This window comes from Macrotis lagotis, chromosome 1 (assembly GCF_037893015.1).
Source record: "Macrotis lagotis isolate mMagLag1 chromosome 1, bilby.v1.9.chrom.fasta, whole genome shotgun sequence".
NCBI classification, from domain to species: Eukaryota; Metazoa; Chordata; class Mammalia; order Peramelemorphia; family Peramelidae; genus Macrotis; species Macrotis lagotis.
In genome coordinates, this window is record NC_133658.1 from 794890298 (window position 1) to 794917503 (window position 27206).

The following is a 27206-nucleotide window of genomic DNA, read 5'->3' on the forward strand; positions in this document are numbered from 1 at the left end:
TTAGAGGGGTTTCTTAGACTAATATAATGGAATTTTAGCAAAATATTAGACAAAGTCATATGTTATCCTTATGGAAAACATTGGAGATACACCTCAATAAGAAAGAAAAAGGACCTAGGTTCAAATTCTACCTCTGGCACTTTAGCTTTTGTGTGACAATGGACAATTCAATTAGTTCTCTGGGTTATTAGTTTCCTCTTCTATAAAATCAGGACATTGTACTATAATGGCCTGTAATTCCCCTTCCAGCTAAAAATTTATGATCATATGGAGAGAGATAAAACAGCAGTAAGATGTATTCAGAATTGACTGAATGACCTAAACTCTTCATTATGGGTATCTTTAGATCTAGTTTCTAGTAGAATCCTTCCAGAACTTGTCCTTGACCCTGTGTTGCTCATCATTGATATCGTTTCCCCTAAATGAGGATATTTCCCAAGATTCTGGCCTAGAACTTCTCTTTTCTTTTTTTTTTTTTAGGTTTTTGTTTTTTTTTTTGCAAGGCAAATGGGGTTAAGTGGCTTGCCCAAGGCCACACAGCTAGGTAATTATTAAGTGTCTGAGACCGGATTTGAATCCAGGTACTCCTGACTCCAAGACAGGTGCTTCATCCACTACGCCACCTAGCTGCCTCGAACTTCTCTTTTCCCTGCACACTCTCTTACTTTTATTATCTACCATGAATTTAATGATCACCTCTATGCAAACAACCACCAGATCTCTATATCAAGACCCAGTCTCTCCCCCCAAGCTTTATTCCCTCATCACCAATTACCTATTGACTATTTCAAACATATTGAATATTTCAAAAAGTTCTCAAATTCAAAATGTCTAAAACAAAACTTATTATTCTTTCCCTTAATAACATCCCCTCTTCCAAATTTTACTATTTCTGTCAGTGGCACCACCATCCTAACAGTGTCTCTGGTTTATAATCTTAGTTCAACAAACTCATTCTCCCACAGCCAATATATCAAATAAGTTGTCAAATATAGGCATTTCTATTTCCACAATATCTCTTGTAGGAGAAATGTAACCCAATCTCTCTTCTCACACAGTTAGCATCTTAGTTTGGAACCTCATTTCTTCTCTCCTAGATTATTGCAACAGCTTAGTCTCTCTGTCTCAAGTTTCTTTCCATATAAGTTCACCTTAAACAATGTCAAAAAACTAATTTTTCTTAAGAATAGATTTGACGGGCAGCTAGGTGGCGCAGTGGAATGAGCACCAGTCCTGGAATCAGGAGGACCTGAGTTCAAATCCAACCTCAGACCATTTAATAATTACCGAGTTGTGTGACCTTGGGCAAGTCACTTAACCCCATTGCCTTGCAAAAAACAAAACAAAAAAAAAAGATTGACAACGTGTCTCCCCTGCTTAATTAGCTCCAATGGCTTCCTAGTATCTCTAGGTATAATAGTATCAAGCTTATCCCTTCAGGCCTCATACTGACATTGTTGTTGTTGAGACATTTTAGTCATGTCTGACTCTACCTGACCCACTTAGGGATTTTCTTGGCAAAAATACTGGAGCAGTTTGCCATTTTCTTCTCCAACTCAATCTGTAGATGAGGAAACTGATATAAACAGGGGTTAAGTGACAGGGTTCCACACTTAGTAATCTGAGACCAGATTTAAATAAAAAAGTCAGTTTTTATAGACTCCAAGCCTGCTACTCCATCCTCTGTTATTTATTCTATTAAACATTTTCAATTATGTTTTAATCTGGTTCCAATAATTTTTGTGGCTACATGCAACACACTGGGCCACAATTTGATACCTCTGTTTTGCATAAACTCCTCTGTTAGACTATTAAAGTTCTACACAACCTAGCCCCCAATCTATCTGGTTTCTCTGGACATTACTCTTCTTCCCCTGCTCTCTGATGCAAGTATAATGATACTGACATCTCTATTACCCAACAACAACCCTATATCCCCCATCTCCATGCATTTGCTTATACCAGATATGCAGACCCTCCTTACCTCTGCCTTATAGGGTTCCTCTCTTCTTTTAAGATGCAATTCAAACACCATATTCCATATGAAGACTTTCCTGACTCCCCCAATTGCTAAGACAATCCCAAATTACATTCAAGTAATTTGTCCTACTTTGTATTTTTTTGGTGTTTATTGACTTTTATATTTTTATACATAAACATATATGTATATATCATGTATATGTGTGTGTACATTTATGATCCTAGGAAAGACAGTAATAATTTCAATGCATTCAAATATTAGCAAAACTCACAATATGAAAAAATAAGCTTAAATCATGAGGATATATATATATATATATATAAAATGTGTGTGTATATATGTATATGAATACATATATTTGTGTATGTGTATTTGTATATATTTGTTGTTTTCCTTAATGGAGTAGAAAGTCATCCTCAGAAGAGATTTTTTTTTCATTCTTTGGACTCAGTTCCTAGAACAATACCTGGTTCACAGTAGTCACCTAATAAATACTTGTTAATTAACTGATTGATGAAGAAGCTGAAAATAGAAGTTAAGACTTGTCCCTGGTTACATAGTTAGTGAATGTCTGAAGCAATTTAAATCGAGATCTTCTTGACACCAAATCCATTACCTCACTAGCTACATACCACTGGCTGCCTCTCAGTAGCAGATAACATCTCCTTTCTGTACTCTCCTGGAACAATCTTTTTCTATGTCCCCATCTTCTAGAACTCTTAGTGGGTGCTATTGAAAGTGGCTAAACCTAGCTTCTCTGGGGTAAAGTTTAATTTGAGGGAATGGTCAACAAATTTCTTATGGGAACCAAAAGTCCCTAGGTACTGATACATAGAAGAATTTAATCTGAAATAAAGGAATCAGAAATGAGATCTAAAGCCCAGAGTATACAAAAATGGGTCTTAGAGACAAATACCAATCATTTTAACCACTAGAGCAGTCCATAAAAAAAATTGTAAGTAAAATTTTTTAAAAAGTTTTGCTTCAATAGCTCCCTCCAATAAATCGGTATGTCAATGAGCCTAATGCTTCTAACTGCACTTGCTGTAGTAACCATGCCACCAGGTGGCATAATAGCAGGCCTGGATCAATTAATAATTATAAAAATATTTATAGAATATTGCCATTCCCATTCTGCATCAGGAGAGGGAATCTCTTGCCTGGAAGTTCTTCACACCAATTAATTCTAGGTCTGATTCAAGAATAAAAATAAATGTTTATATGCCCCAACCACATATATTTTTTATATTGTAGCATGTTTTAAAATAAAAACAAAAACTTGGAAGTTTTGTTTTAAAAAAAAATGGGAGCTGGGACTGGTTTTTAAAGCCTTTGTTTTCCCCCATCAGTGTAACTACTTTCAAGGTGATCTAAAAGGACCACAAAGATGGTTTTAAGTAGAAGCTGAGAGTAGGTGGAGGAGGGATTTGAAGAGAATCTTGAGAAGGTATAATGTGAGTTTTCAGAGTCCTAGGATAGAGAGTTGAGTTCTGGTCAGATCTCATCCACATTAACTAGCTAGGTAAGGGACATTAAGCACTTTCCCTCTCTGGGCTTCAGTTTGCACATCTACATAATGTGGGATGGACATAGAAGTGAGGTCACCTCTAGGTTTCTTTCTCTTCTAATCTCTAATTCAGTGACACATAAGAAGCTAAGGATATTGAGAAGGGAACACAGGTCTAGGGCAATGGAAGAGGTGATAATCACTAAAAGTGGCAGAGGATATAGTCAGGATATAGGGAGACTAACAGTATCTGTTGCTGTAGAGAGCAATGATGGGGGATGCTCCTTTCATGTAACAGTAGCTCTAGCAATCAAGTCCAGGGAGAATAGGTCCTCTTGGAGAGCTGACTTGATTGATATAAAATATCAATTCTTAGCACAGTATTTGGAATATGGCAATCACCTAATAAAGGTTGGGGTTTTTTCATTCATTAATAGGATTTTATTGAAAACAATCACAATGAACAGCAAGAAGAGAAGAGATGGTTCTGCACCAGGCTCTGTGAGATCACTCTGATATAGAAGGGACTCTGGGCCACACAAGAGAAGCACTATGGAATTATGGGAGGAGCTCTGAATTTGAGCTCAGAATCCCTACTTTACATTTACTAGTTGTATATTGCTAAAGTTATCATAATTTTCTATGTCTCTCAGTTGCCTTATTTATAAAATGAGGGAGTTGCACTAGTTTATCTCTAATACCTTTTCCACATTAAATTTATGATCTAGAAATAAGAGGGGATGAGTGGAGAAGAGACAGTAATGATTTCAGTACATTTATATATGTTAACAAAACTCATAACATAAAAAAATAAGTTTACATCATGAGAAGGGCATATAGTCTATAACTCAAAAGGTTAACTAATCCCAGGCAATCTAGCAAGGGTTCAGTAACAGAAGTCCAGCTTCAGATACCTTTGCAATATCCTGGTCCTTTTTATGAACAGAAACAAAACCCTTGCTGATCAACTTCAAGCCCAACAACACAGACACACACTCCTCACAACATTCTCTTTTCTCACTTCAACTCCCCATTCAACATCAACTTTCATTAAAGGCATCAAGTCAATCCTATGGACCAACAGTTGCTAAAACCTGACTAGAGGCAAGTATCATAATCCAAGATGATCCACTTAAGCAAAACCTATCATCCAGAGACTTAACAAGTAGACTTGCAGCTAAACAGAAATCTTCACGTAGCTTTTGTAACTAACTTTGCTCCCTTGGCTAAGATTTCACCCCTGATTCATAAATGGGAGATGGAAAACATGGATTTGCAATTGTCAATTGAAACACAACTGGACAAGATAACCAAGATGTTGATCCCACAAATGAGGACAATGAGGACAACCTTCTGGATATGTCTGTGTCTTGCTTAGAGTCAGCCACCTTTTATCCCAACAAAAGGATTGTTGAGAACAGAGTGATGCTGGAGACTTGGGTTTGAGGATTCCCCAGAGGAAGAGATGGGGTAAAAGGTCCTAGGGCCTCAGATTATCAGGGAGCTCCAATCTGGCCATGCCCCTGATCTTGGAGATTAAAATAAATGTCTTCCCAAAGAGCATCAAGGCGGGATCTCAACTCTCCTAGGATCTTCCTGTCCCCATTATCCCCCAATAGTTCTGGAGAGAAGGTATTATGGGCAGGGGGAAGTGGAGCCAGCTGCTGTTGCAATTCCTCTGTTTCCTGGTCAATGGCTCTGGTGAAGTCAGCTATCTGCTGGAAGGTATCAAGACGAAAGGCCTCCAGCCTTTGCTGTACCTCTTTTGTCAGCTCTTCTGAAGACAGACGAGACTCTTGTCCTAACTCTCCCATGTCTTCATCTTCCCTGGCCCCAACCCCAGCATAGGCACTGATCTCATCCCGTAGCTGGTCCAAGTTGTTCTGGATGCGAGTGTGTAAGGCCTGGGCTTTCAGGGTCAGCTTTTTTGACAAATCTTGGATATAGCGACTGAGGCGAGCTGGGCTGGTGGTGGCATGTGGGGCCACATTTCGATGCAGTTCCTGAACATGCTGCCCAATTCCTGTCACGAGCCTCTCAGCATAGGGATGGAATAGTGCTTTGACCCTCCCAGTGTGATGAGCCACTTGATCCTGAAATTCTTGAAGTAGACCCCTGGCCTCATTCACACCCCCCAGCAATTGGTTCTTGGTGTCCTCCCCAACCATTTTCAGCTGCTCCTGCAGCTCCTGAACCCCTAGGGTCAGTCGCTCCATCAGTTCCACTGTATAGGGTTTGAGCTGCTTCCTCAATCCCTCCAGATTCCAGCCGACATGCTGATGAACTTCCTGGGTGTAAGGGGCCAGCCTGGTCCTCACCTCCTCCAACTCCTTGTGTAGTTGGTGCTGCAGCTCTTTTGAGTCATGAAAGAGCAAAGGAGGTTTTCCCTGTCCAACCAAGGGCCCTAGCTTCTCCAACAAAGTGTCCACATCACTGAGTTCTTGTTCACTGTTGGCTTTCAGGTTCCTGGGGAGAAAAGAAGCAAACTACTAAGTTTCTAAGCTTTCCTAACATATGCATATTCTTGGTCTCTACCTCCTAGGATTGAGTTCATTTATCCCCTCAAGGAGACCATGATATTGAACTGGAAAGGAAGTTGACTCCAGAACCAGTCTGACCCTCATCAAACTCCCCTGTCTAATATTTCTTGGAGTGCAAATACAGAAATAGGTACATGTAAACACATGCCACAACCCTCTGAGTATGTCCTTTTTCTTTCCTCCTCTCCTTTCCAACTCCTTAAACCATGGAGGCCAACATTATGACACTAGGGCTAGTGGACAAGGGAAGGATGTGTGGTCAGGGTTGAATAAGGCACTTGGGTAGAGTGGGGATAGAGGGCCCAGATTGAGAGAGGGATGACATAGAAAACTAGGTCATTTACCAGGATTTGGATTGGGGTTGCAGGAGTTTGCTATAACTTAAGGGGTTGGTTTAAGAATGGAGAATACAACAGATTAAGAATCAACCACCAATGGAAGAGTGGGCAAGATGAGAAACAATAATCAATTATATCACTAGGGTATCTTCAATGTATCTACCAAGGACTTCCTTTCCTCCTCCCCCTCCTCTGCCTTTTGACCCTAACTTCTTAGGGCTCCTAGCCTTGATCACTCACAGGAATTCCTTGCTGAGCTTCTGCTGCTCAATCTTTTCTATCCGACCCTTCTCCTGGTCACTCTGCAAGAAGTATTCCCAGAAGCCTTTGTGCTCCTTAGCTGCTGTTGACACTGTGGAAAAATTTGAATTGAAGATGGGTGGGGGAGCATGAATCCCTTAACATCCTCTCTTCTTCCACAAAGGTCTACTCTCCCTTGAAATCCTAGGAAGGAGAGAATTTCTAGGGCAGGAAAAGAAAGAAGAGATAGAGTCCACATTCATAAAATCATAGAAAGGAAGCTAGAGGACTAGTCCAACCTTCTCATTTTACAGAGAAGGAAATTAAGGTTTAGATTAGGGAAAGTGACTTGTCCAAGGTCATAGAGATAAGTGACAAGAGCTGAAATCTTTTGATTCTTCATGAGTATTCTTTTCAAGTCTAGAAGCCCAAAACTCACCTGGGATCTCTTTTTGTTCATTGACAGTTACATTGTGAATGATTTGATTCAATTCAATTCAGTTCAGGTATTAATATTTTCAGTAGCCAGGGATCCAAAGACATGTCCCCACTCCACCCACCCCATCCTCAAGAGGTGTTCAATCTAGTAGAGAAGCTAAGACACACACACACACACACACACACACACACACATACAAAACTTATGTAAGGCACACAACAATAAGGACAAAAGATTATCACAAAACACAGGGAAAGAGGTTCATAAACAAGTTCCTAAATTCAAATTAATAGGAATTAAACCAAGTTGAATTGGTAGTCGAATTGAGCTCACTTGCAAATGATTGAGATCCATGGAAGCTCCAAAATGAAGTTCTGAGAACAAAGTCTTTAGATTATACCCCTCAACCTAGACTCTAGGACTCTTGGGAACAGACCCAGGCATGCATAATCAATCAATCAACATTTATTAAGCTCCTACTATGTAATAAGGCACTATGCTAAATGCTAAGGATACAAACAGAGGAAAAAGACCTCAAGGAACATACAATCTTGTCTATCAATCAAACAATAAGCATTTATTAAACTTCCCTGTGAATGGAGGACTATGCTAAGTCTACAGAATAAAAAAACAGAAGTGAGAGTCCTTGCCCTCAAGGAATTTACATTCTAATAGGAGAGACTCATTATAATATACAGAATATATATATATATATATGTATATATATATATAAAATTAAATCAAGGTAGCTTGGGGGAGGGAATGCTTTTCCAGCTGGGAAGTAAGGGTAGAGGAGGAAGGGAGGCCCTTGAGTCTAGTATCCTAAACGTACCTCACCCCATCATTATAGCAAAGAAAGGAGCACCCACCTGAGAGGAAGACCAGAAGCAAGGGCAAGATTGTTGTTATCGCTGCCATGATCCACTCTGAGAAGGAGGAAAAGTAAATAGAATCAGAAGGGTGGGGGGAAAGGAAACTAAGAATCATTGAATGTCAGAGCAGAAAGGAACCTTTTAAGATCACCTAGCCCTAGAGCTTTTCCACAAAGTTCCTTGTAACCCTTCCCAGGGGCACTGGTCAAGGAGCTTCCTCCTAATTCTCATTCCTGAGCTAAGGTTCTGAGAAGAGAACATCATGGAGGATGAGGGAAAAGAAGAGGGTTTTCCCCAGAATTGAAGATGTCCCTGTCTTACCCACACAGAAAAGATTCACTTTATCAAAGTATCATAGTCAGGAAACCCCAAGAAAATAAATGGGTCTAAATAGAAAACTGGGTCCCTTCTTGTGCTATATCTTCATCTGTCTTCTCACTCCAGCTTCCCATTTCTCAGATGGCAAAGCTGAAGGATGAGGAAAAGGAAGATAGTACTTGGGGCCCAATTTCCTGGTTCTTGCCCCCATATTTTTTTTCACCATAACCACCTCCCTTGATTTTTCTCTCCTAAGATTCTGGAAACCAACCTTTCTTCTCACCTGCCCAAAATACCAGTTCTGGGTATAAGGAGTAAGCATTCAGCTTTATATCTCAGTGACCTGTGCCTTTGGCAACAGCTACTTCAGGCAAACACCACGTGGAGGTCTAAAGAAGAATGACCTCAACTACTGTCCAGAACTCATCAGCCACCCATGCAAGGTGCCAGAGTTAACTCTGCCCAAAGAAGAACTGAAGCTTTTTCTATGATCTATTTCCCAAACCCCAATTTCTTTGTAGTTAATTGACATCAATTCTTATTACTTTCTGAGATTTCTGTCAGAGGGAAAAGGCACATTGTGGAAGGTTTGGGGGAGGGAACCTAACTACTCAGGTTAAGGACTGAGCTCCCTACCTAGTTTCTTTAAACCCTAGGACCTTTAACCTTTCCTAATGACATTTTAGTCATACATGCTGTACCCAGACCCCAGTCTTACTCAACAGAGCAAATCATTGTGTCCCTAGAACAAACAAGTGACAAATTATCCTCACCCTTCCTCCAAACACTAGTAAACAGGGTAAGGAAGGCCTAGAATTTATAAAGCTCTTTCTCCTTTATGGAAAAAAAATCCAAGAACTAGCGTGGGAAGTCATGGGTAAGGTGACAGGCTTTACAATAGTTCAGCATTTGAGTTGGGAATTATGACTTTAAGGAACTGGAATAGAAGCACAATCCAAGCCTCCCAAAAAAAAACATGAAAGCCAAACTCTACCCACAGAGCATCTAAGGGAAACCTCTAGTCTCATCCTCCTGTGATGCCTCAAATTTATATAGGGATGGGCATCTTCTCCCTCCTCCCTCAACTCTTTTTCGCTCCGACCTTTTCATTCCTAAACTTGACTGGGGAATCTGACAATTAAAGAGATTTAATCACCTGTTTAAATGGAAGAAGAGAGGCAGTGAGGTGACACAATAGATAGAGCACTGGGTTTGGAGTCAGGAAGAGTTGAGTTCAAAACTAGCATCAGAAACTAGCTGTGTGACCCTGGGCAAGTTATTTAATCCTGTTCACCTCAGTTTTCTCATCTGTAAAATGAGCTAGAGATAGAAATGACAAATCACTCCAGAAAACCCCAAATGGATCATGAAGAATCAGACAAGAATGAAAACGACTGTGGTTTATCTTAGATTAGGTCCCTGGGGACCTAAGACAGTAAGAAATAAAGGATGGTTAGAAAGGACAAGAAATGTAGATATTTCTATAGGCTGGGCATCACAAGAATAAGAAGGTAACCCCTCAAAGGAGAGGATGCAAACTTCTAAACAAGAAGACTAGTTCTAGGGAGAATTAATAATTAAATCTAATTCATAACTCTGGCTGTCGGCAGCTATGTGATCTTGGCAATGTACTTTACCTGTCAATTCTCCAGACCATTCAGTTTGGTTAGCCTAAATTGGGGAACTATCTAATGAGCCTCTTCTAGCACTTTGTATTAAACTTGTCTTTTATTGTAGGTGTGTTTGGGTCTTATGCCTCCAGAGTCTAGCTACAAGGCCTTGTATAGCATAGGTACTTGGATCATTTGCTGTAACTGGGAGCATTCAAGAAGAGCACCCAGAACTGAGTTGTTGGCTCCTTGAACTGGAAAGGATGCTAGTCTGCAGGGGATGGGGCAGGGGCAGGTAAAAAGACCTGGTTTCAAATCCTGGATCTGCCCAATGAACTTGAGTTAGATATTAAACTTCTCCAAGACTCAGTTTTTTCATCTGTAAAATAAAGTAGTTGAACCAGATGACCTATAAATGTCCCTTCCAACTCTAAAATCTTATAAATAAACCTACTGTGTCAAGAGAACCAGGGGAAATTAGATATTCAGTGGGATGTGGAAACTAGGAACCAGCTTTGTTTGGCAGAGCTCTACTCCTGAATTTTTGTGTCCATGGAAAGTACTCCAAACCACAGACTGAGCACTCCCTCATTTGAGGCTGCTGGTATTCCTAGGATATCACTCTGGGATAGGAAAGCATGAATGTTGATACTGGTGTGAAGCATCTTCTGAAAAGGCTGCCATAGAGGAGTTGAGGGAGGGTGGGGAAGTAGTTCATCCCGACCTGACACTTTGCTAATTAGGTCCTCTGTTGGGTTTTGTTTTGAAAGATGTCCATGTTGTCAATACCCACTAAACTTGGCACTTTATGATTTGGAACTGAGGACAAATCCCCAGTGGGCAGCCAAGAGAGGCATTTTTAGTCTTTATGATGAGTATGGAAGAATTTAAGCTTCTCAAAATGTCATAGAAGGAGGGTCAAATTGGTGTGGTAAAAAGAAAATGAATAGTTCAGCTTCCCTAATACAAACCCTTTTACAGAAATCTAGAAAATACATTAGACTGAGTCCTAATGAGGAAATCCAAGAGAAAAAAACAAAGTCATTTTTCTAGCTCAGGTTGTCATAAGAAGATAGACATATAGGTATTTGGACACTGGGAACAGGATCTAGCCAAAAGCACAGGGCCAAGCAAATTGCTCTAGCTCAGGAACTGAAAGAAGATCAAAAACTGCATACCAGGACAGGACACACCCAAGCAAATCTAATGCAGTATGTGGGAATAGATGTAGTTTCCGGTCACAGATCCAGGGCCTATGCCTAGGTGTGGTATGCCAAAATGAATGGGGGTCTTTAGGTTGTTTATTAAGTAAGGAGCGAGTTTGGAGGCAAATAACCATGTGACTCTGATCCCAGGAGCAGAACAAAGACTATGTTTTAACCCTCAGTTCAGTTTGAAGCCTACAGAGGAATAACCAGGACAGAAATCTCAAAACCATTCTAGGAATCTACAGTCTGAACCTACAGAGCTTTCTATTTGACTTATAACAGTTGAGTATAGCATACTCGATTGGAACTTTCACTCAAGGACAAGCCCATATTCAAACCCAGGACAGGAACTTTCTGAGTTCAGTCCAAAGGGGTGATGATCAGATCACTTTGGGAACACTGAGAGCCTATAGATACTGAACTATCCCCAAGATCCTGTAAGTCCTTAGTCTGAACTATTCCTAAGATCCTGAAATAGCACTACACTCAATACCCCCAAGAAAGTAGTAGAAGGACTCAAAAAGACACAAACTCAATACTGACAGTCTCCACAGAAGTATATAGAGCTCAGGGCTAACATGAACTCCAAAGTCAAGATGCAGGATGGAATAATGAACAAACCAACAAAAAAGAATTCCACTATCATGAGGCTATTATGGTAACAAGAGAGCTCAAAACACAACCCCCCCCCAAAAAAAAAGCAGGACTCTAAATGTCTACAAATAAAACCTCAAGGAAAAATGCAGCATTGGCACAAGTCCATTAAGAACTCCTGAAGAAATAAAGCAAGAGTTTTAAAAAGAACTAAAGAGTTATTTTTTTAAAAAATGAGAGTGCTAGAGGAAAAAAATAGGAAAGGAAAAGAAGTGAGAGTTATGGAAGAAAAAACTGGAACAAGAAAGAGTTGTAACAAGAAGCACAAATGCATACCTAGAAAAAAAAATTCCCTAAAATCAGAATTAACCAAATGGAAAACTCCATGAAATATCAAGAAATATTAAAACAAGGTCAAAAGACTAAAAGAATAGAAGGAAATGTAAGTTATCCCATTATAAATAACCTGGAAAACAACAAGAAGACATAATCTAAGACTCACTGGACAACCTGAAAGCCATGACCAACCCCCCCCCCAACCTAGATATCACATTTCAAAAATCATAAAAGAAATTGCCCAGGTCTCTTAGAAACAGAGGTCAATGTGGAAGTAGAAAGAATTCACTGGTCATCTCCTGAAAGAAACTACAAAATGAAAACTTTTAGGAATATTTCAAAACTCTAGAATAACCAGATCAAAGAGAAAGTCACAGAAGAAGGGAAACAGTGGTATAAAATATATTAGTGCATTATTCATCCTTTGTTCTCAAAAAGCTCCAAAGATATATCACAGGATGATGATTGATTTGCTTTTGAACTGGACTTAAGTGAGGCAGAGGTGTGCAAGGACATCAGCATCTCTCTCTTCAAGAGTCATCAAAGTTTGGTGGCAAGACAAAAGTCAAGATGATTGGCAAAGACCTGTGATGCAATGATATCTTCAATGTCTGACCATGTTTTAAGTACTCCATATCACCCGCTTCAGTCACCTTCATGGCCTTTGGAATAAATTGTTCTCATCTGCCTGTTCCACCATGATAAGTCTTTACATGGGATAGACATCCTCTAATTCAACAAAGGTTTGAGCCAGTTACCCTCAATCTGACTTAGCTTGTCTACTGACAGCGGTATAGACTCTGTACATGCTATAGCTTTTTGAAATCACAGGTTGGGGCATGGTGGGGTGGGACAGGTGGACACCAGATGTGGATAAAGAGCTCAACAAACCCATCCACTGGAAGTGCTGGGTCTCTCTGAATAACCAAGACATTCCAAAACACATTAAACTGTAAGTGAGAAGTCCCAGCTCAATCATTATCTTGGACAAATAATTTGACTTTTCTGGGACTTCATTCCCTTAGTTGAATGATGAGAGTTATATTAGATTAAATGGTGATGAGATGATGATGATCTTGAGGGGAAGGACTGTCTTTTGCCTCTTTATGTATCCCCAGAAATTAGCAGAGTTTGGCACATAGCAGGTGCTTGATAAATGTTTATTGATTGATGTCACATTTCTATAAGTTTTCAAAGAACTTTCCTTTCACCAACCCTTACCAATAATATTGGTAAGAGTGAATATTCACCTAACAGATTGTGGTGATCAAACATATCCTGTCCAATTATTTTATTTGGTCCTCATAATAGTCCTGAAAGGTAAGATAGGCATTATGATTCCCATGTGAAGGTTGGAGAAATAGACCCAGAGAAAAGAAATGGCTAGCCCGATGCCATCCTGGTGACAGGGATAGGACCAGGCCTCCTGACTTGAATGGGAGTTCTTTCTATACCACAGCAGCAAAGAATGTCTAAGCACTACTGTTTTATGTTAGACCAGAATTAATAGGGACTCAAGACTTTTAAATTTGACTTCATCCAGAGCCCTATCTAGCCCATGGTTGCCAGGTGAAAGAGAAGGGCTTTTTTATTTGTATCCTCAGCACTGAGCGCAGTACTTTATACATAATAAGTATTTATTATAAGATTTTTCACCCATTCCTTCATTTGTGTCACTAACCAGTCTTTGCTGGGAGTCAGAAAACCTGGGTTTGAAATAATGCTCAATTACTTAGAAATTATGTACTTCCTTTCATTTCCTTACCTCTTTCTCATTTGCCCTAGGCTGCCATCCTTTAGGGGTATTATCATTTCAATGCCCCTCTCCATGGATGCCATTTCCATTAACCCAGAAGTAGGGGTTGGGTAAGAGCTCTCTGAAGTTCTAGCAACACCCTAAGTTAGGGATTCTTATTTGTAGTCCACCGAACCCCAAGGAATCCATGATGGATTACAGGAGATCCATGAATTTGATTATGAAAATTTCATCCTCATTTTTCTATAATTGGTACCCTTTGAAGTCCTATATATTTTATCATATTCATTAAAATAAAATCTGAGAAAGGATCCATAGATTTCACCAGATGCCAAATAGGTTCATAGGCCCCCCTGCTTTGGGGGCACAAAGAGACTAGAGAGTCCTTTGAGTCATAGAGGGAAGGGGGACTCCTTGCTTTCTCCCCCTTACCCAACTTAATTCATCCTCAGCATAGTTACAGTTGATTCTTGTGATTCCTACTTATAGAGTCTATAGCTTCATAAATTCTCTCACAAAAAAAGTAAAGGACTCTGCCATACTCTTTTTTAAAAGATTGTTTCAAGGATATGTTTCAAATGTACTTGTTGCTAGTAAAGACCCAGGAAATTTAGAAGGGCTATGTTCTCCAAGTGATAACTACCAGAAAAAAAGGCCCTTAAAAGAGAAAATGCTTGAAGGGAACCCTCTCTGCTACCACACCTGAGATATCTTAATGGATAACATGGTTTCCCTCATCTCCACTATTTTTTGGAAGGTGGTTGTCTAATAGATTCCAGGAAAACTGGGTAATTGTAGTCATGACCTCAAGAACAACATCCTGAAGGCAAAAGGACAGGCAAGGCTAGAGTGTAGTCCACACACTCCTCTCACCCACACACCCTGGAATAGAGTCCAAACCACCCTCACTCCAACCCATATAAACTCCACCCATTCAGTCTGACCTTTATCAGTTTCCCTACTTACCCTCTGTATCCACTGTGTCAGATCCAAATCAAATTGGCCTTGAGCTCTTCTTACCTTTGGGCTTGGGGTGCTATCCTTTGTTCCTGGTGTTTTGCCCACATTTCCACATGGTGCCACTCTTTCCCCCTCCGATAAAAGCAAATAAGCCAAACCATCTACTCCACAGATGCCTTTCATGGGAAACAGTTGTTGGTGGCCTTATATCCATAGACAGAATGAAAAGGAGTTGGAAGAGACCTAGGTTTGAATGCAAACTCTTTCACTTACTATGGGCAAGTCATTCAAAAAGATGCTTTACCATCTGCTTTGTGGTTTCCCTCAAAGGACCATGTGACCTTTCCATCTGATTTGCATCTAAAGTCGTGTATTATTTCTCTTTTTTGGAACGTGAGCACCTTGAGAGCAAGAACTGTCTTGTTTTTCTATTTTTGCATGCCCAGAATAAATTCTGGGTAAAGTGATTTGTGGATAATAAAGACTTAATATATAATTTAAATATTGATATATATGATATATAATAATAATAATATATTTACTCAGTCCTCCATTCAAGTCATTAACCAGTCCTAGTCTTGGAGTCAGTAGACCTGGGTCCAACCCTAGGATTCTATTACCTACACATTGTTTGACTGTGGGCAAATCATTCTTTCTAAATCCTAAAAAAGTGGGAATATTGACATTTGAGAGGTAATATGGCATAATGGTGGATGAACTGACTGCTGAGTAAGGAAGATCTGAGATTGAGTTCCACTGGACACATATTAAACTGGACATTTAATACCTGGCAAGTCTGGTAGTGTCTTCAAACAATTCTCTATGATGCTAAATTTCAGAATAGTGGCTGTTCTCATTTGATAGAGGGAGTTTCCTCACTGAGAGCTCCCTACACCAATGGAAAAACCAAACCAAAAGAAAATATTTACACTGTTACCCCACCAGGTGATTATGAGGCAAATGCTTTGTAAACCTAAACAGATCAATACTGCAAGGACTGGGGTTTCATCAACCTGGGAGTTTCCTCTATCCACCTGCAAAGCTTATGATCTTAGTGCCTAAGGCTCAAAGATCTAATAACCTTCCTCAGGTATAGGTGGTGAGAATTAGATTTGTACCCAGGTCTTCCTGACTCACGTCCCTTCATCCCTATAAACTTCAAATAGAGATAAAAATGTGCTATTAAGTCTCTGTCTGCTCATCTGTAAAATGGGAATTATATTGTATAAGTGAAATTATATGAAGTGAAAATATATGCACTTACACATGTAAAAGAGCTTTGTAGATCATAAAATATCATTTAAAGGTAAAATATTCTTATAACTGCTTCAAGTAACACAGTCTTATAATAGTCACTATTATCTCCAATTCTTATGGAGCAGCAGGACTGTAAAATGGACTTGGAATCAGGAGAGACCCGAGTCTCTGCTTTACCCCTATATCCATATCTATATCTCTATGCCCCAATATTTCATATCTACTATGGGAACATAGGCAAATCAGTGTCTCTGATCTTCACTTTCTTTATAGGGATAATAATACCCAATCTATCTCACAGGGCTATTAAGAGGATCAAGTGTGATTATGTTTTGTAAAGCACGTTACAAACCAGGAAAACTGATGAATAAATATGGCTTGGGTAAGTGATGTCCCTGATTTTCCTCTAGCCTCATTCCCCTGTGACTGTGACTCAGATAATTATTGTATGCATCAGGGTCACCCTCGGGACTCAAACTTCTCAAAGCAGTGAGGTCCTCCCTCCCTAATCATCACATCATGTCATCTCAGGCCATGCACTCCTTTGATAAGCTACTTGCAAGTTTCCCTTCCTGGGATTGGTTATTATGGGGAACCTCCCTTCCTTAGAAGCGCAGTACACCCAGAGATAGAAAAGAGGACATGCAGTTCCAAGCCCTGACTAAAGGTGCCTAGAAAAACCTGGGTTTTGAAATCAGATAATATGGGTTGGAATATTTTTTTTAATTGTAGTAATCAAACTCTTTGCTTATGCAAAATGCTTGGGGTATATATTTGGGAATCCTAACCATCTTTGTGGGTTATCCTACTTCATTTCATCCTCGTCTGAACTTAAAAAAGAAAGACAAAAATATTATAGCACCCATCATAAGCTAAACCATGCCACAAGAAACAAATATCTTTGGTTTGTATTTTTCAACAAGAAGGGCTTAGTCTGGAAGGAATTTTTAACCTGAGGTCTGTGAAATTTGTTTAAAATATTCTTTCTGACAACTGTAATTCTTTTTTTATTTCATTTTTTCTCAATTACATGTAAGAAAATTTTTTTAACATTTTTTTTAAAATTTTGAGTTCCAAATACTCTCTTTCCTTTTCTACCCTCCTCTCTCCTTGAGAAGCAAGCTATTTGACATAGGTTACATGTGGCTAATTATGGAAAACGTTTCCTTATTAGCCAAGTCTCAAAAGAAAAGACAGACCTTAAAAACAACAATAATAAAGTTTTATCAGTTCTTTCTTTGGACTGGATAGCATTTTTCACATTAAGTCCTTTGGAATTGTTTTAAATCATCATATTGCTGAGAATAACTGAGTCATTCACAGTTGGTCATTATAAAATACTGGCCTTACTGTGAATGGTGTACTCCTGGTATTAATCACTTTGCATTGTTTCATTCAAATCTTCACAGCTTTTTTCAAAAATATCCTGCTCATTTCTTATATTATATTACATTAATATTCCATCATAATCATATATTACAACTTGTTCAGTCATTCCCCAATTACCTATTCCCCTCAATTTCCAATTCTTTGTCACCACAAAAAGAACTATATTTTTGTATACATAGTCCCTTTCCTTTTTCTTTAATCTCTTTGGATACAGATCTTGGCAGTGTATTTCCAGGCCAAGAGGTATGAATAGTTTTATAGCCCTTGAGTATAGTTCCAAATTGTTCTCTAAAATGGTTGGATCAGTTCACAACTCCCTCAACAATGCATCAGTGTCCCAATTTTTCAACATCCATCTTTTCCAATTACTTGGCATTTTCCTTTTTTGTCATATTAGCCAATTCAATAGGTATGAATAGATACCTCAGAGTTGTTTAAATGTGCATTTCTCTAATTAATAGTGATTGCATTTGATTTCTTCTTCTGAAAACTGCCTGTTCGTATCCTTTGACCATTTGTCAATTGAGAAATGACTCCTAATCCTATAAATTTATCTCAGTTCTCTGTGTTTGAGAAATGAAGCCTTTTATCAGAGAAACTGTCAAGATTTTTTCCCAGTTTCTTAGTTTTCTTCTAATTTTGACTGCCTCGGTTTTGTTACTATAAAACCTTTTTAATATGATGTAATCAAAATTATTCATTTTATATCTTATAATGCTCTCTATTTCTTGTTTCTCTTAAATTTTTCCATTATTCATAAATCTGACCAAATAAGCTATTCCATGATCCTATAATTTGCTTATGAAATTACCCTTTATGTCTAAATCATGTATTCATCTTGACCTTATCTTGGTATACAATGTGAGATGATGATCCATACTTGTTTCTGCCAAACTAGTTTTCCCCCAATTTTTTTGTCAAATAGTGATTTCTTGCCCAAAAAATCTTGGATCTTTAAATTTGTTAAATTCTAAATTACTCTGGTCATTTAACTATTATCTGTTAAACTAGCCAGTACTAGATTATGTTGATGATTAACCACTGTGTAATACAATTTGAGATCTGGTACAGCTAGATTATTTTCCTTCATGGTTTGTTTGTTTTTTAATTGATTCCTTCAATATTCTTTGGATTTTACTACTATATTTACTGCCTATATAATTTTTGCCTCTTTACATCTCTAGGTTTTAATTTCCCCTGAGAGTATTGTGCTAGTTTGTATTCAGGGTCCCTTCTAGCCTTATGATCTTTGGCTTCTGTCTATTGCTTTTCCCTCTCCAATACTAAGAAACCAGAGGTGTGCTGGAGGAAAAGAGTCTGCCCTACTTCTCATTCCATTGGTTTTATCAAGCTCTTTCTCACAGCAAACATCTTTTGGGTGAATAACACCCAATCTGGTTAATTCACAGAATCAAAAATCTGTAGAATTCCATGGAAAAGGCTTGGGAGATCATCACATCCAGCCTATCAAAAGAATCCCTTGTATTCTCTCTGAGATTGCTCATTCCACTTTGGGAAGCTAATAGACTTAGGAAGATTTTCCTTATACTGAGCCAGAATCTGCTTCTTCTATGCCCTGAATACTTTCCATGCAAAGAAAAAAGGCAAATTGCTTTTCCAAATGATAACTCTTCAAATGCTTTGAAGACCCCTACCATGTCTCCTCTGTTTTCTCTTCTCCAAAGAATATTGAGGAAATCAATTAAAAAACAAACAAATAAACCACGAAGAAAGGTAAATTTGTATCAGATCTCAAATTGAATTACAAAGTGATAATTATCAAAACAGTTTGGTACCAGCTAAGAAATGAGTGGTGAACCAGTGGAATAGATTAGTAGTGAATGACTGTAGTCATAATGGTTTTGCCAAACTCAAAGATAAAAGATTTGGGGACAAAAAAAAAAAATCACTATCTGTAAATGATCCAGATAAGCTAAGGCATTAATTAAACAATTGCTATGGACCAAGCTTGTACCAAGAGCTGGAGATTCAGATGTAAACAAGCAAGTCAGTGCCTGCCTTCAAGGATTTTAATAAGTGGTCTAGAAGCATTACTCTATCATAACAACCAAAAGAGGCAAAAAATAGACTGCCCTCAAGAAACTCACAATCTAAAGGGCAAAAAAGCTATATCCCGAATAAAGAGGAAATAATTATCAGCAAGAAAGTTTGAGAATTAAAGAAGTTTGGGAAAGGCTTACTCACTGTAGAAGGTGGGATTTTAGTTGAGATGAAAAAAAAAAGAAGCCAGGGAAGGCAGGAGGCAGAGGAGGAGCAATGCAGGCATGGGGGTGGGGGTGGGGGTGGACAGTCAGTGCTTTAGGAAAATCTCTTTGGCAAGCTGAATGAACTTTCCATTCAGTGTCTGTGAAGTTGATGCTTTTAACGTCTGTAAACAAGGCTTGACTTGGGTAATGTGCTCCTAGGTGAAGTATGAGAGATAGCAACAATGATATATTTGGACTCCAAGTTAATGAAAAGAACTTTGTATAGACTTGGCATAGAAAGGATACTCAGTACGGACACTGTTTCAGGTAAATGTCTTCATCTCCCTAATAAATATCAAGACATCTATCAAGTCTAAAGGATACCAATTCCTTAAAAGTTGGTCTCTTTTGTCTCCTTAGGCAATCAGAAAGCTCCATCAACAGTTCAGGTGTTAGCTCCCTCAACCGGTTAAATTTTGTGAACTTATTTGGCTTATTCAGAAGAAAAAGTTAGCCTAACTGACAAGAAGGGGACTCAAGTATTTATTACTCCTATTATATAACCCAAGTATAAGATTTTAATTTTAATTTTGTCCAATGTTCTAATCTCTAGGAGTGTCCTTGGATACTAATTTGTCATGCAAAGTATTGGTTTTCTATAAGCTTTTCCAATAAAACCAGAGAAACAAAGCTGTCCATTATCACCACTTCTGTTCAGTATTATGCTTTGAAATGCTAACTATAGTAGTTAGAAAAGAAAAAGAAATATAAGAAATAGACATGGGCACTGAGGAAACAAAACTTACTTTTTGCAGATCATATAATGGTTGACTTAGAGTATCTTAGAAAATCAACTAAAAAACTAATCAAAATAATGAACTACAGGTTCATTTGCAGAATATAAAAATTAACCTATACAAATCATCAATTTTTTAATGTTTCCCACAAAACCTAATAAGAGAAATTCCATTTAAAATAACTGTGAACATGATAAAATACTTGAGTCTATCTGCCAACACATACACAAGAATTATGTGAACACCATTACAAAATATTCTTCACACAAATAGAGATCAGAGTAATTAGAGAAATATTATTTGCTCAAGGATAGGCCAAGCCAATATAATGAAAGTAACAAATACTGCCTAAATTAACTAATTTATTCAATGGTCTGCCAAAAATTTACTTATTCAGTGTCAGGGCCAATATCAAAGAATTATTTTATAGAACCAGAAAAAAAATAATAAAAAAGGTGAGCTTTTTTCCAAAGATTTGCATCACCAGCAAATTTAATGAGTATGCTCTTTGTACCTTTATGTGTTACACACACAGGTCAGAACCAAACACAAATCTCTGTGACATTCCACTTTCCATAGGATCAGGCATAGGAAGGATCCTAGAAGGATCCTAGAAATCCAAACTCTTTATTTTACGATTGAGAAAACTGAGGTCCAGAGTAGTGCAATGAGACTTGGCCAGGGTCACACAGGTAGAAAGTGACAGTTACCAGATTCAAGCCCAAGTGATTCCACACCCTTTGCATGGTACCATTCTGCAGTCCCAAAATGTCATCAAACCACAGGATCCAGCATTCATCTTGTTCCAAATCTACCTAATTATTCTATCTGGTCCATCATCTCATCTCTTTTCAGAAGAGTAATAAGGAAGACCTTGTCAAATGCTTTGCTAGAAATCAGGCACATGATAACTACAATATGCCCATGATCTACCAATCTAATAGGTTCACTGTTAAAAAAAGGAAATGGTATAAGTCTGATATGACCAATTCTTGATGAAGCCATGCTGAGTCTTTTTGACAATTGCTTCCTTTTCTAGATGTTCATTAACTATCCTTTTAATAATACATTTTAGCACCTCCAAAGAAAAAACTGATAGAAGTATACTTAGTACACATATGCATATGTACACCTTTAACATGCATATATAAATTTAAATATGTATATATCTATATACACATATCTACATAATGCCAAATACATATTTATATTTCTGTCAAATGGTGGCGTTTTCTCTGGTGCAAGATGGGAAGAGAGGGAAGGAAGTAAATAGTATAAATTCAAACAATTAATTTTTAGGGAAATGTATATATGTAGAGAATCAACTTGATAACTGCCTACAGTCTGTGGCTTGGTCTCGGAAGAGTTAGGAGCAATGGATAGAGATTGTAGGGGGGTAGATTTTAGCTCAACAAAGAAAAACTTCCTATACTTAAAAAACTAAAAATATTTGGAAATAGTGAGATCCCCATCATTGAAGATGTTCAAGGAAAAACTAAATGATCACTTGTCAGGTACCTTGTAGATGGGATTATTGATTTTAAAAATAAAAATACCTAAAAAAATAAAAATAAAAAATTATGGGTTAGCATTTAAAAAGTGCTTTAAAAATATCTCATTTGAGCCTCACACAACAGTCCTGGGAGGTAGGTGCTATTATTATTTTACAGATGAGACAATTTAGGGGTTGAATGACTTCCTCTGAGTCATATAGCTAATAAGTATCTGAGCTCATCTTCCTGATTCCAAGCTGTGGGCTCTAGCTACTGTCACACCTAGCTGCCTCTTTGCTCCCTTCCAACTTTTGAGATTCTGTGGTTGGGTTATGCATGTTTAAAGTATCTTGGTGTTATAAACAATCATCCAGAATATTTTGAGAGGGCATCTATTCACATTAGGGCCATTTGGGGTCAGCAGTCATCAGAAAATATCAAGAAAGCATTGTGGTAGAGTGGAAATAATTCTGAATTTGCAATCATAGGCTCTGGGTTTATGATCCTAGTTCCATCATTTACCAGCTATGTGATCTTGTTCTTTAATTCCCTTGGCCCTCAATTTCTGGGAGAGATGACCTCTAAGATGCTTTCAACCACCATAATGGTTCAGTTCTATTCACCAGTCATCCAGCTATGACCTTTAAGGAGTTTTATTTAGGATCACTCAAAGGATTTAGAAACAGAAAGGCCCTTATAGATCTAGTTTAACCCCCTCCTTATGCAAATGAGAAAATGGAAACTCATAAAGAAGGGAAATGACAAACCCAGGATTAGATACCCAGATGGTGTGGGGACTAAAACTTGGATGTTCTGATTAATACTGTACCCAGGATCTCTTGTTCTGGGAAATAATAAGGATCCACCAGACCTACCCCTAGCTGAACTTCTAAGTTCCTTTATTCATTATCTAGCTTACTTCACAAGGCCCAGTGACTTTCTTCTGGGTCTTAAGAGGTGATTGTTTCCCCTTTTAATTCTGCTAGGTTCTTTGGAACTTATCCAAAAAAAGACTTTCCCCACATTTGAGAGATTAATGCCTCCCCTCATGACTTAGTCTGGTGGTATGGTAGTATGGCCTCTAATTTAACTATTAAGTACCTAATGAGAAGGTACTCTTGGGGAAGCTTCACAAATTATAATATAGAGTTGGAACTGGAGAAGAGAGCAACGAGCAATGTAAGTCATCAATGTGACAGCCGTGACCAACCTAGATGAAACATTACACAATGTCCTAGAGTTGCAGACAAAAGGACTTTTGAAACTTTTACTGGATATTCTTGCCTGGGAAATTAAGGGACCCTCATTAGCTCCCACTGTTCCTTCTCAGGGTTGATGCCTCCCAGGCCAGGAGCATTGATCCAGTTCTAATTCATAACCCCATGCCAATCCACAGACCCAAGCTGGAGCAGGTGTCCACATAGGTGTTCCCCCAGAGAGGAGCTGGGCATGTTCCTAGTGTTACTGAAAAAAAGATTGGGCAGGTTTTCTGGGAGGAGAGCAGCAGCAGTACCCATCCTGATGACCTGGTCTCCTAAGAATGCCCTCAGCCTGCTTTAATTAGGGAAACCCAGACTGTCAGTGGATGAAATGGAAATGAATTTCAATTAGAGGCTCCCAGTCAGGGCTGATAAGATTAGAAAGTTACCATGGTGATGGGGATGTTGGCAGTCTTGGCCTCTGCCACTTCTGATTATCAGATCTTCACCTCTCTTGGTAATCTGTTTAGAGCCTTTAGAGCTTCCTGAAGCAAACCAAGCCAGACCTCTAGCTGAGCAGACAAGGACTAACCTCCCCCATCCCCACTCCTGAAAATATAGTTCATACTCACACACACACACACACACACACACACACACACACACACACCTACCTCTAATCCCACTATATTCTGTCTCCTAAAAAATATCATCCCTCCACTATCTCAGATGTAAGGCTTCCTTTTCTCCCTCCCCTCCCCCACCACAATTTCACCTAAACAAGTCAGTACCAAGGGGCCACTAAGTCTTTTCCTTCCTTTCCATGACTGAGAAACATTGAAGTTAACAGTTTTATTTAAAATGTGATGTCTAGGGGGTAGTTAGGTGGTGCAATGGATAGAACACCAGCCTGGAGTCAGGAGTACCTGAGTTCAAATCTGACCTCAGACACTTAATAATTACCTAAGTGTGTGGCCTTGGGCAGGCCACTTAACCCTTTTGCCTTGGAAAAAAGAAAACAAAAAAATTTGATGTCTAATTTTTATCACATTTAAATCCCTTCCTATTCTCTTGGACAGCCATCTCATATGTAGGCAAGAATGTTTCATAATGGATTTGATAGGAAGATGAGTTCAAATCCAGCAGCAGATATTTTGTTTTCACCTTTTTAGATATGCATTTACTTATTTCCTAATTATATGTAGTTTTCAATATTCATTTTTTATAAAATTGTCTCCCTCTCACCTGTCCTCCCCAAGACAGCAAATAATCTGTGATACATGCTGAATTCCACTTGTTCATTTCTTTTTTTTTTCTTTTTCTTTTTTAGGTTTTTGCAAGGCAATGGGGTTAAGTGGCTTGCCCAATGCCACACAGCTAGGTAATTATTAAGTGTCTGAGTTTGGATTTGAACTCAGGTCCTCCTGACTCCAGGCTGGTGTTCTATCCACTGCACTACCCAGCTGCCCCAACCTTTTCATTTCTTACAACACGCTAACATTACATCACAATCCTCTACTATGACTTCAGTCATTCCCCAATTGATGGGCATTCCCTTATTTCCAATTCTTTGCCATTTCAAAGAGCTGCCAGAACTATTTTTTGACTTGTGGAGCCTTTTCCCCTTTTTTTGATCTTGGACAGGCCTTGGGAAAGTCACTGAAATTCTCTTGGCCTCTCTGTTTCCACATCTGCAAAATGAAAATAGTACCCTTACTTTTCAGAGTTGTTGTGAGGCTCAATGGAGAACACACAATGAATCTTGAATCTCTGCAAATCTTAAGAGCACTATATAAATGCTGTTCTAATTAAGAATTTAAATAACTAAAACTATGCATGTTTGTTGGGGTTATTCATTTTTTTATGATTTTTATTCAGCAAGGACCATGAATGCCTCTTTACCACAGTAACAGTGCCAGGGCTATAGTTGGAGTGACTGGGCAGAGAGCCCTGGTTTGAGATCTAAAGTCAGGACATGGTGATCTAAGGACAGCAAGGAGGGACAGCAAGCACCTCATCGTGGGTATCCTTGAGGGTCTTGAAGAAGCAGTTGACCTTATCCCTCAGACCCTTCTCTAATAAGCTCAGGTGATCCTTCACCTCATAAGAGCAGGGTGGCCCCAGTTTCTGCTTGAGCTCTTCCAGATGCTGCACCAGGACTTTGTTGAAGCTCTCCCCAAAAGGCCCCATGCTCTTGCAGAACTCATCAATCTGATGGTCCACGTGGCCATGCATTTGGGTCAAGGACTGGTGCAGTTCCTCGGAACTTCTGGGTGGCTTCCCCTGTATCTCCTCAGCACAGGGTGCCAGCTTCTGCTTCAGGTCCTCTGTGCTGTCACAAATCCTGGACCGCAGCTGATCCACATTCTTCTTCATCTGGAAGGCCAGACATTCAAGCTGGTGGTTGAGCTGGACCTGGGCACACTTGGCAAAAGGGGCGAGCATCTTCTGAAGCTCTGAGATGTGCTGGTCAATCTTGTCTTGGAGCTGGTCTGCGAAGGGCGTGAGCTGGCACTTCATCTTGTCCACATGCTGGCAGACTGTGTGCTTGAACTCACAACAGAAGGGTTCCAGGGCCTTCTGGATGCAGCTGATGTTCTCCTTCATGCTTTTCTCCAGCTGCTGGGAAAGAGGAACCAGCTGCTGGCGGAGTTGTTCTGCATTTTCATTAAGGCTGTTTTGGAGTCCATTGGTGCAGGGACTCAGGCACTGTTTCAGGGCCTGTACATTTTCATTCATCTTCTGGCAGACCTGTTCTGAATTGGGCTGTAATTGAACTCTCAGCTCCTCCAGCTCCTGCCGGATCTGCTCCTTGAGCTTCTCTGAGTCCTGGGCCATATGACAGGGCAGTTCCATGATGAAAGGTACTACCTTCCTCTTCAGATCATCATTTTCTGTGCTAACTTCCCCACACTTTTCCTGAAAAAAGGTCCTGCCCAGGAGAATGAGAAGTAGAAGGTGATTGCTATAATTATATAATATATATTATTATGTTTTATAATATGCAATGTAATTATTAATGCCTATATTATATTGCATCACCCAAAAATCCTTCACTGAAGTTCACTGATGCCTCATCATGGTCTGGGATGACCCCAGGGTTTTCCCAGACTTTGCCAGCAGAGCACAAACTCTAGGTAGTCCTATCAGATTGGAACTGCTTCAAGTATGGGTCTAGTCTAGTGTGTATGTGTATAGGGGTGAAAGGGACTGGTGATGGGGTGAATTGAAGCCCACAATACATTTTAGTGGCCCAGGCAACATAGTTGCCTTCTTTAAGCTTTATCTTCAAAGGCCAGAAGTATTCCCAAAATATCTAACTGTAAATCTATGCTCTTGTGATTCCCTAATTCCCCTTTAAAAATTCAGCTAGAAACTTGCTCTAAAAACGATCCAAATCCTCATCCCAGTACACCTTTAGGACCTTCTAAAGGACTTAAACCAGCTTCTGGAATGATTTCCTGTGCCCATCACCCCCCCCCCCCAAACCCTTTCCCCCCATAGGTGACACCCTCTTACTTTAGTTCCTGGCAGAATTCAGCACTCTGAGGATGTTCCAAAGCATCCTTGTCATTGGTGCTTAGCTTACTGAAGTATTCCCATACTAGTTTGGATACTTGCTCAGGCTGCATTCTCAGCCTGGACACCTTGGGGAGGTAGATGGACAGAAGCTAGGCACCAAGGTTCAGACAGTTGGAAGTACCAGTTGCATGGTCTGGCTTAGTTTTTAGCAGGGCCACATTTAACCAAGAGTGTTTCTGGGTGGGGCCCATTCTGATGTAAGGGAGAAAGGGGAAGGGATTGGTTAGGGTTATCCTGGGGGGAGGGGGGAGGGGAAGAAGAGGGGACTGAGTAAGAGATATTTCCCTAGTTTTAACATAAAATGACTATTAAATTTTTATAGATCAGATTCAAATGATTCTACAATTGAGGCTCTAACCCAGATTAACATGGGAGTAGAACAGAAGTACAACTCCCAACTGTCCTGTCAACCATACTAGTCCCATCAGAATCAAATGGGGTTAATCCTCCTCTGTCATCTTAGCAGTTCTTCCTGTCCATCCCAAATTCAACCCAGAATCTCTAGTCCCATTTGAGGGACCATATCACTTTGGTGATCGCTGTAAAGGCCAGAGAGTATAATATAGTTTGAGAAACATTTTGG

The 27206-nt window shown here is 39.2% G+C and overlaps 2 protein-coding genes across 2 annotated transcripts; both read right to left on the minus strand.

Annotated features, from left to right (window-relative positions):
• Positions 1–4242: 4242 nt before the first annotated feature.
• On the minus strand, positions 4243–8555 carry APOA5 (apolipoprotein A5). Its single transcript, XM_074216738.1, has 4 exons — positions 8507–8555; positions 7915–7971; positions 6607–6718; positions 4243–5954 (listed from the first exon to the last, which is right to left on the minus strand). The coding sequence occupies exons 2-4, from the start codon at positions 7961–7963 to the stop codon at positions 4985–4987; spliced, it is 1131 nt and encodes a 376-aa protein (XP_074072839.1). The 5' UTR covers positions 7964–7971; positions 8507–8555; the 3' UTR covers positions 4243–4984.
• Positions 8556–24880: 16325 nt separating this feature from the next.
• On the minus strand, positions 24881–26780 carry APOA4 (apolipoprotein A4). Its single transcript, XM_074188583.1, has 2 exons — positions 26561–26780; positions 24881–25973 (listed from the first exon to the last, which is right to left on the minus strand). The coding sequence occupies exons 1-2, from the start codon at positions 26671–26673 to the stop codon at positions 25025–25027; spliced, it is 1062 nt and encodes a 353-aa protein (XP_074044684.1). The 5' UTR covers positions 26674–26780; the 3' UTR covers positions 24881–25024.
• Between the last annotated feature and the right edge of the window lie 426 nt (positions 26781–27206).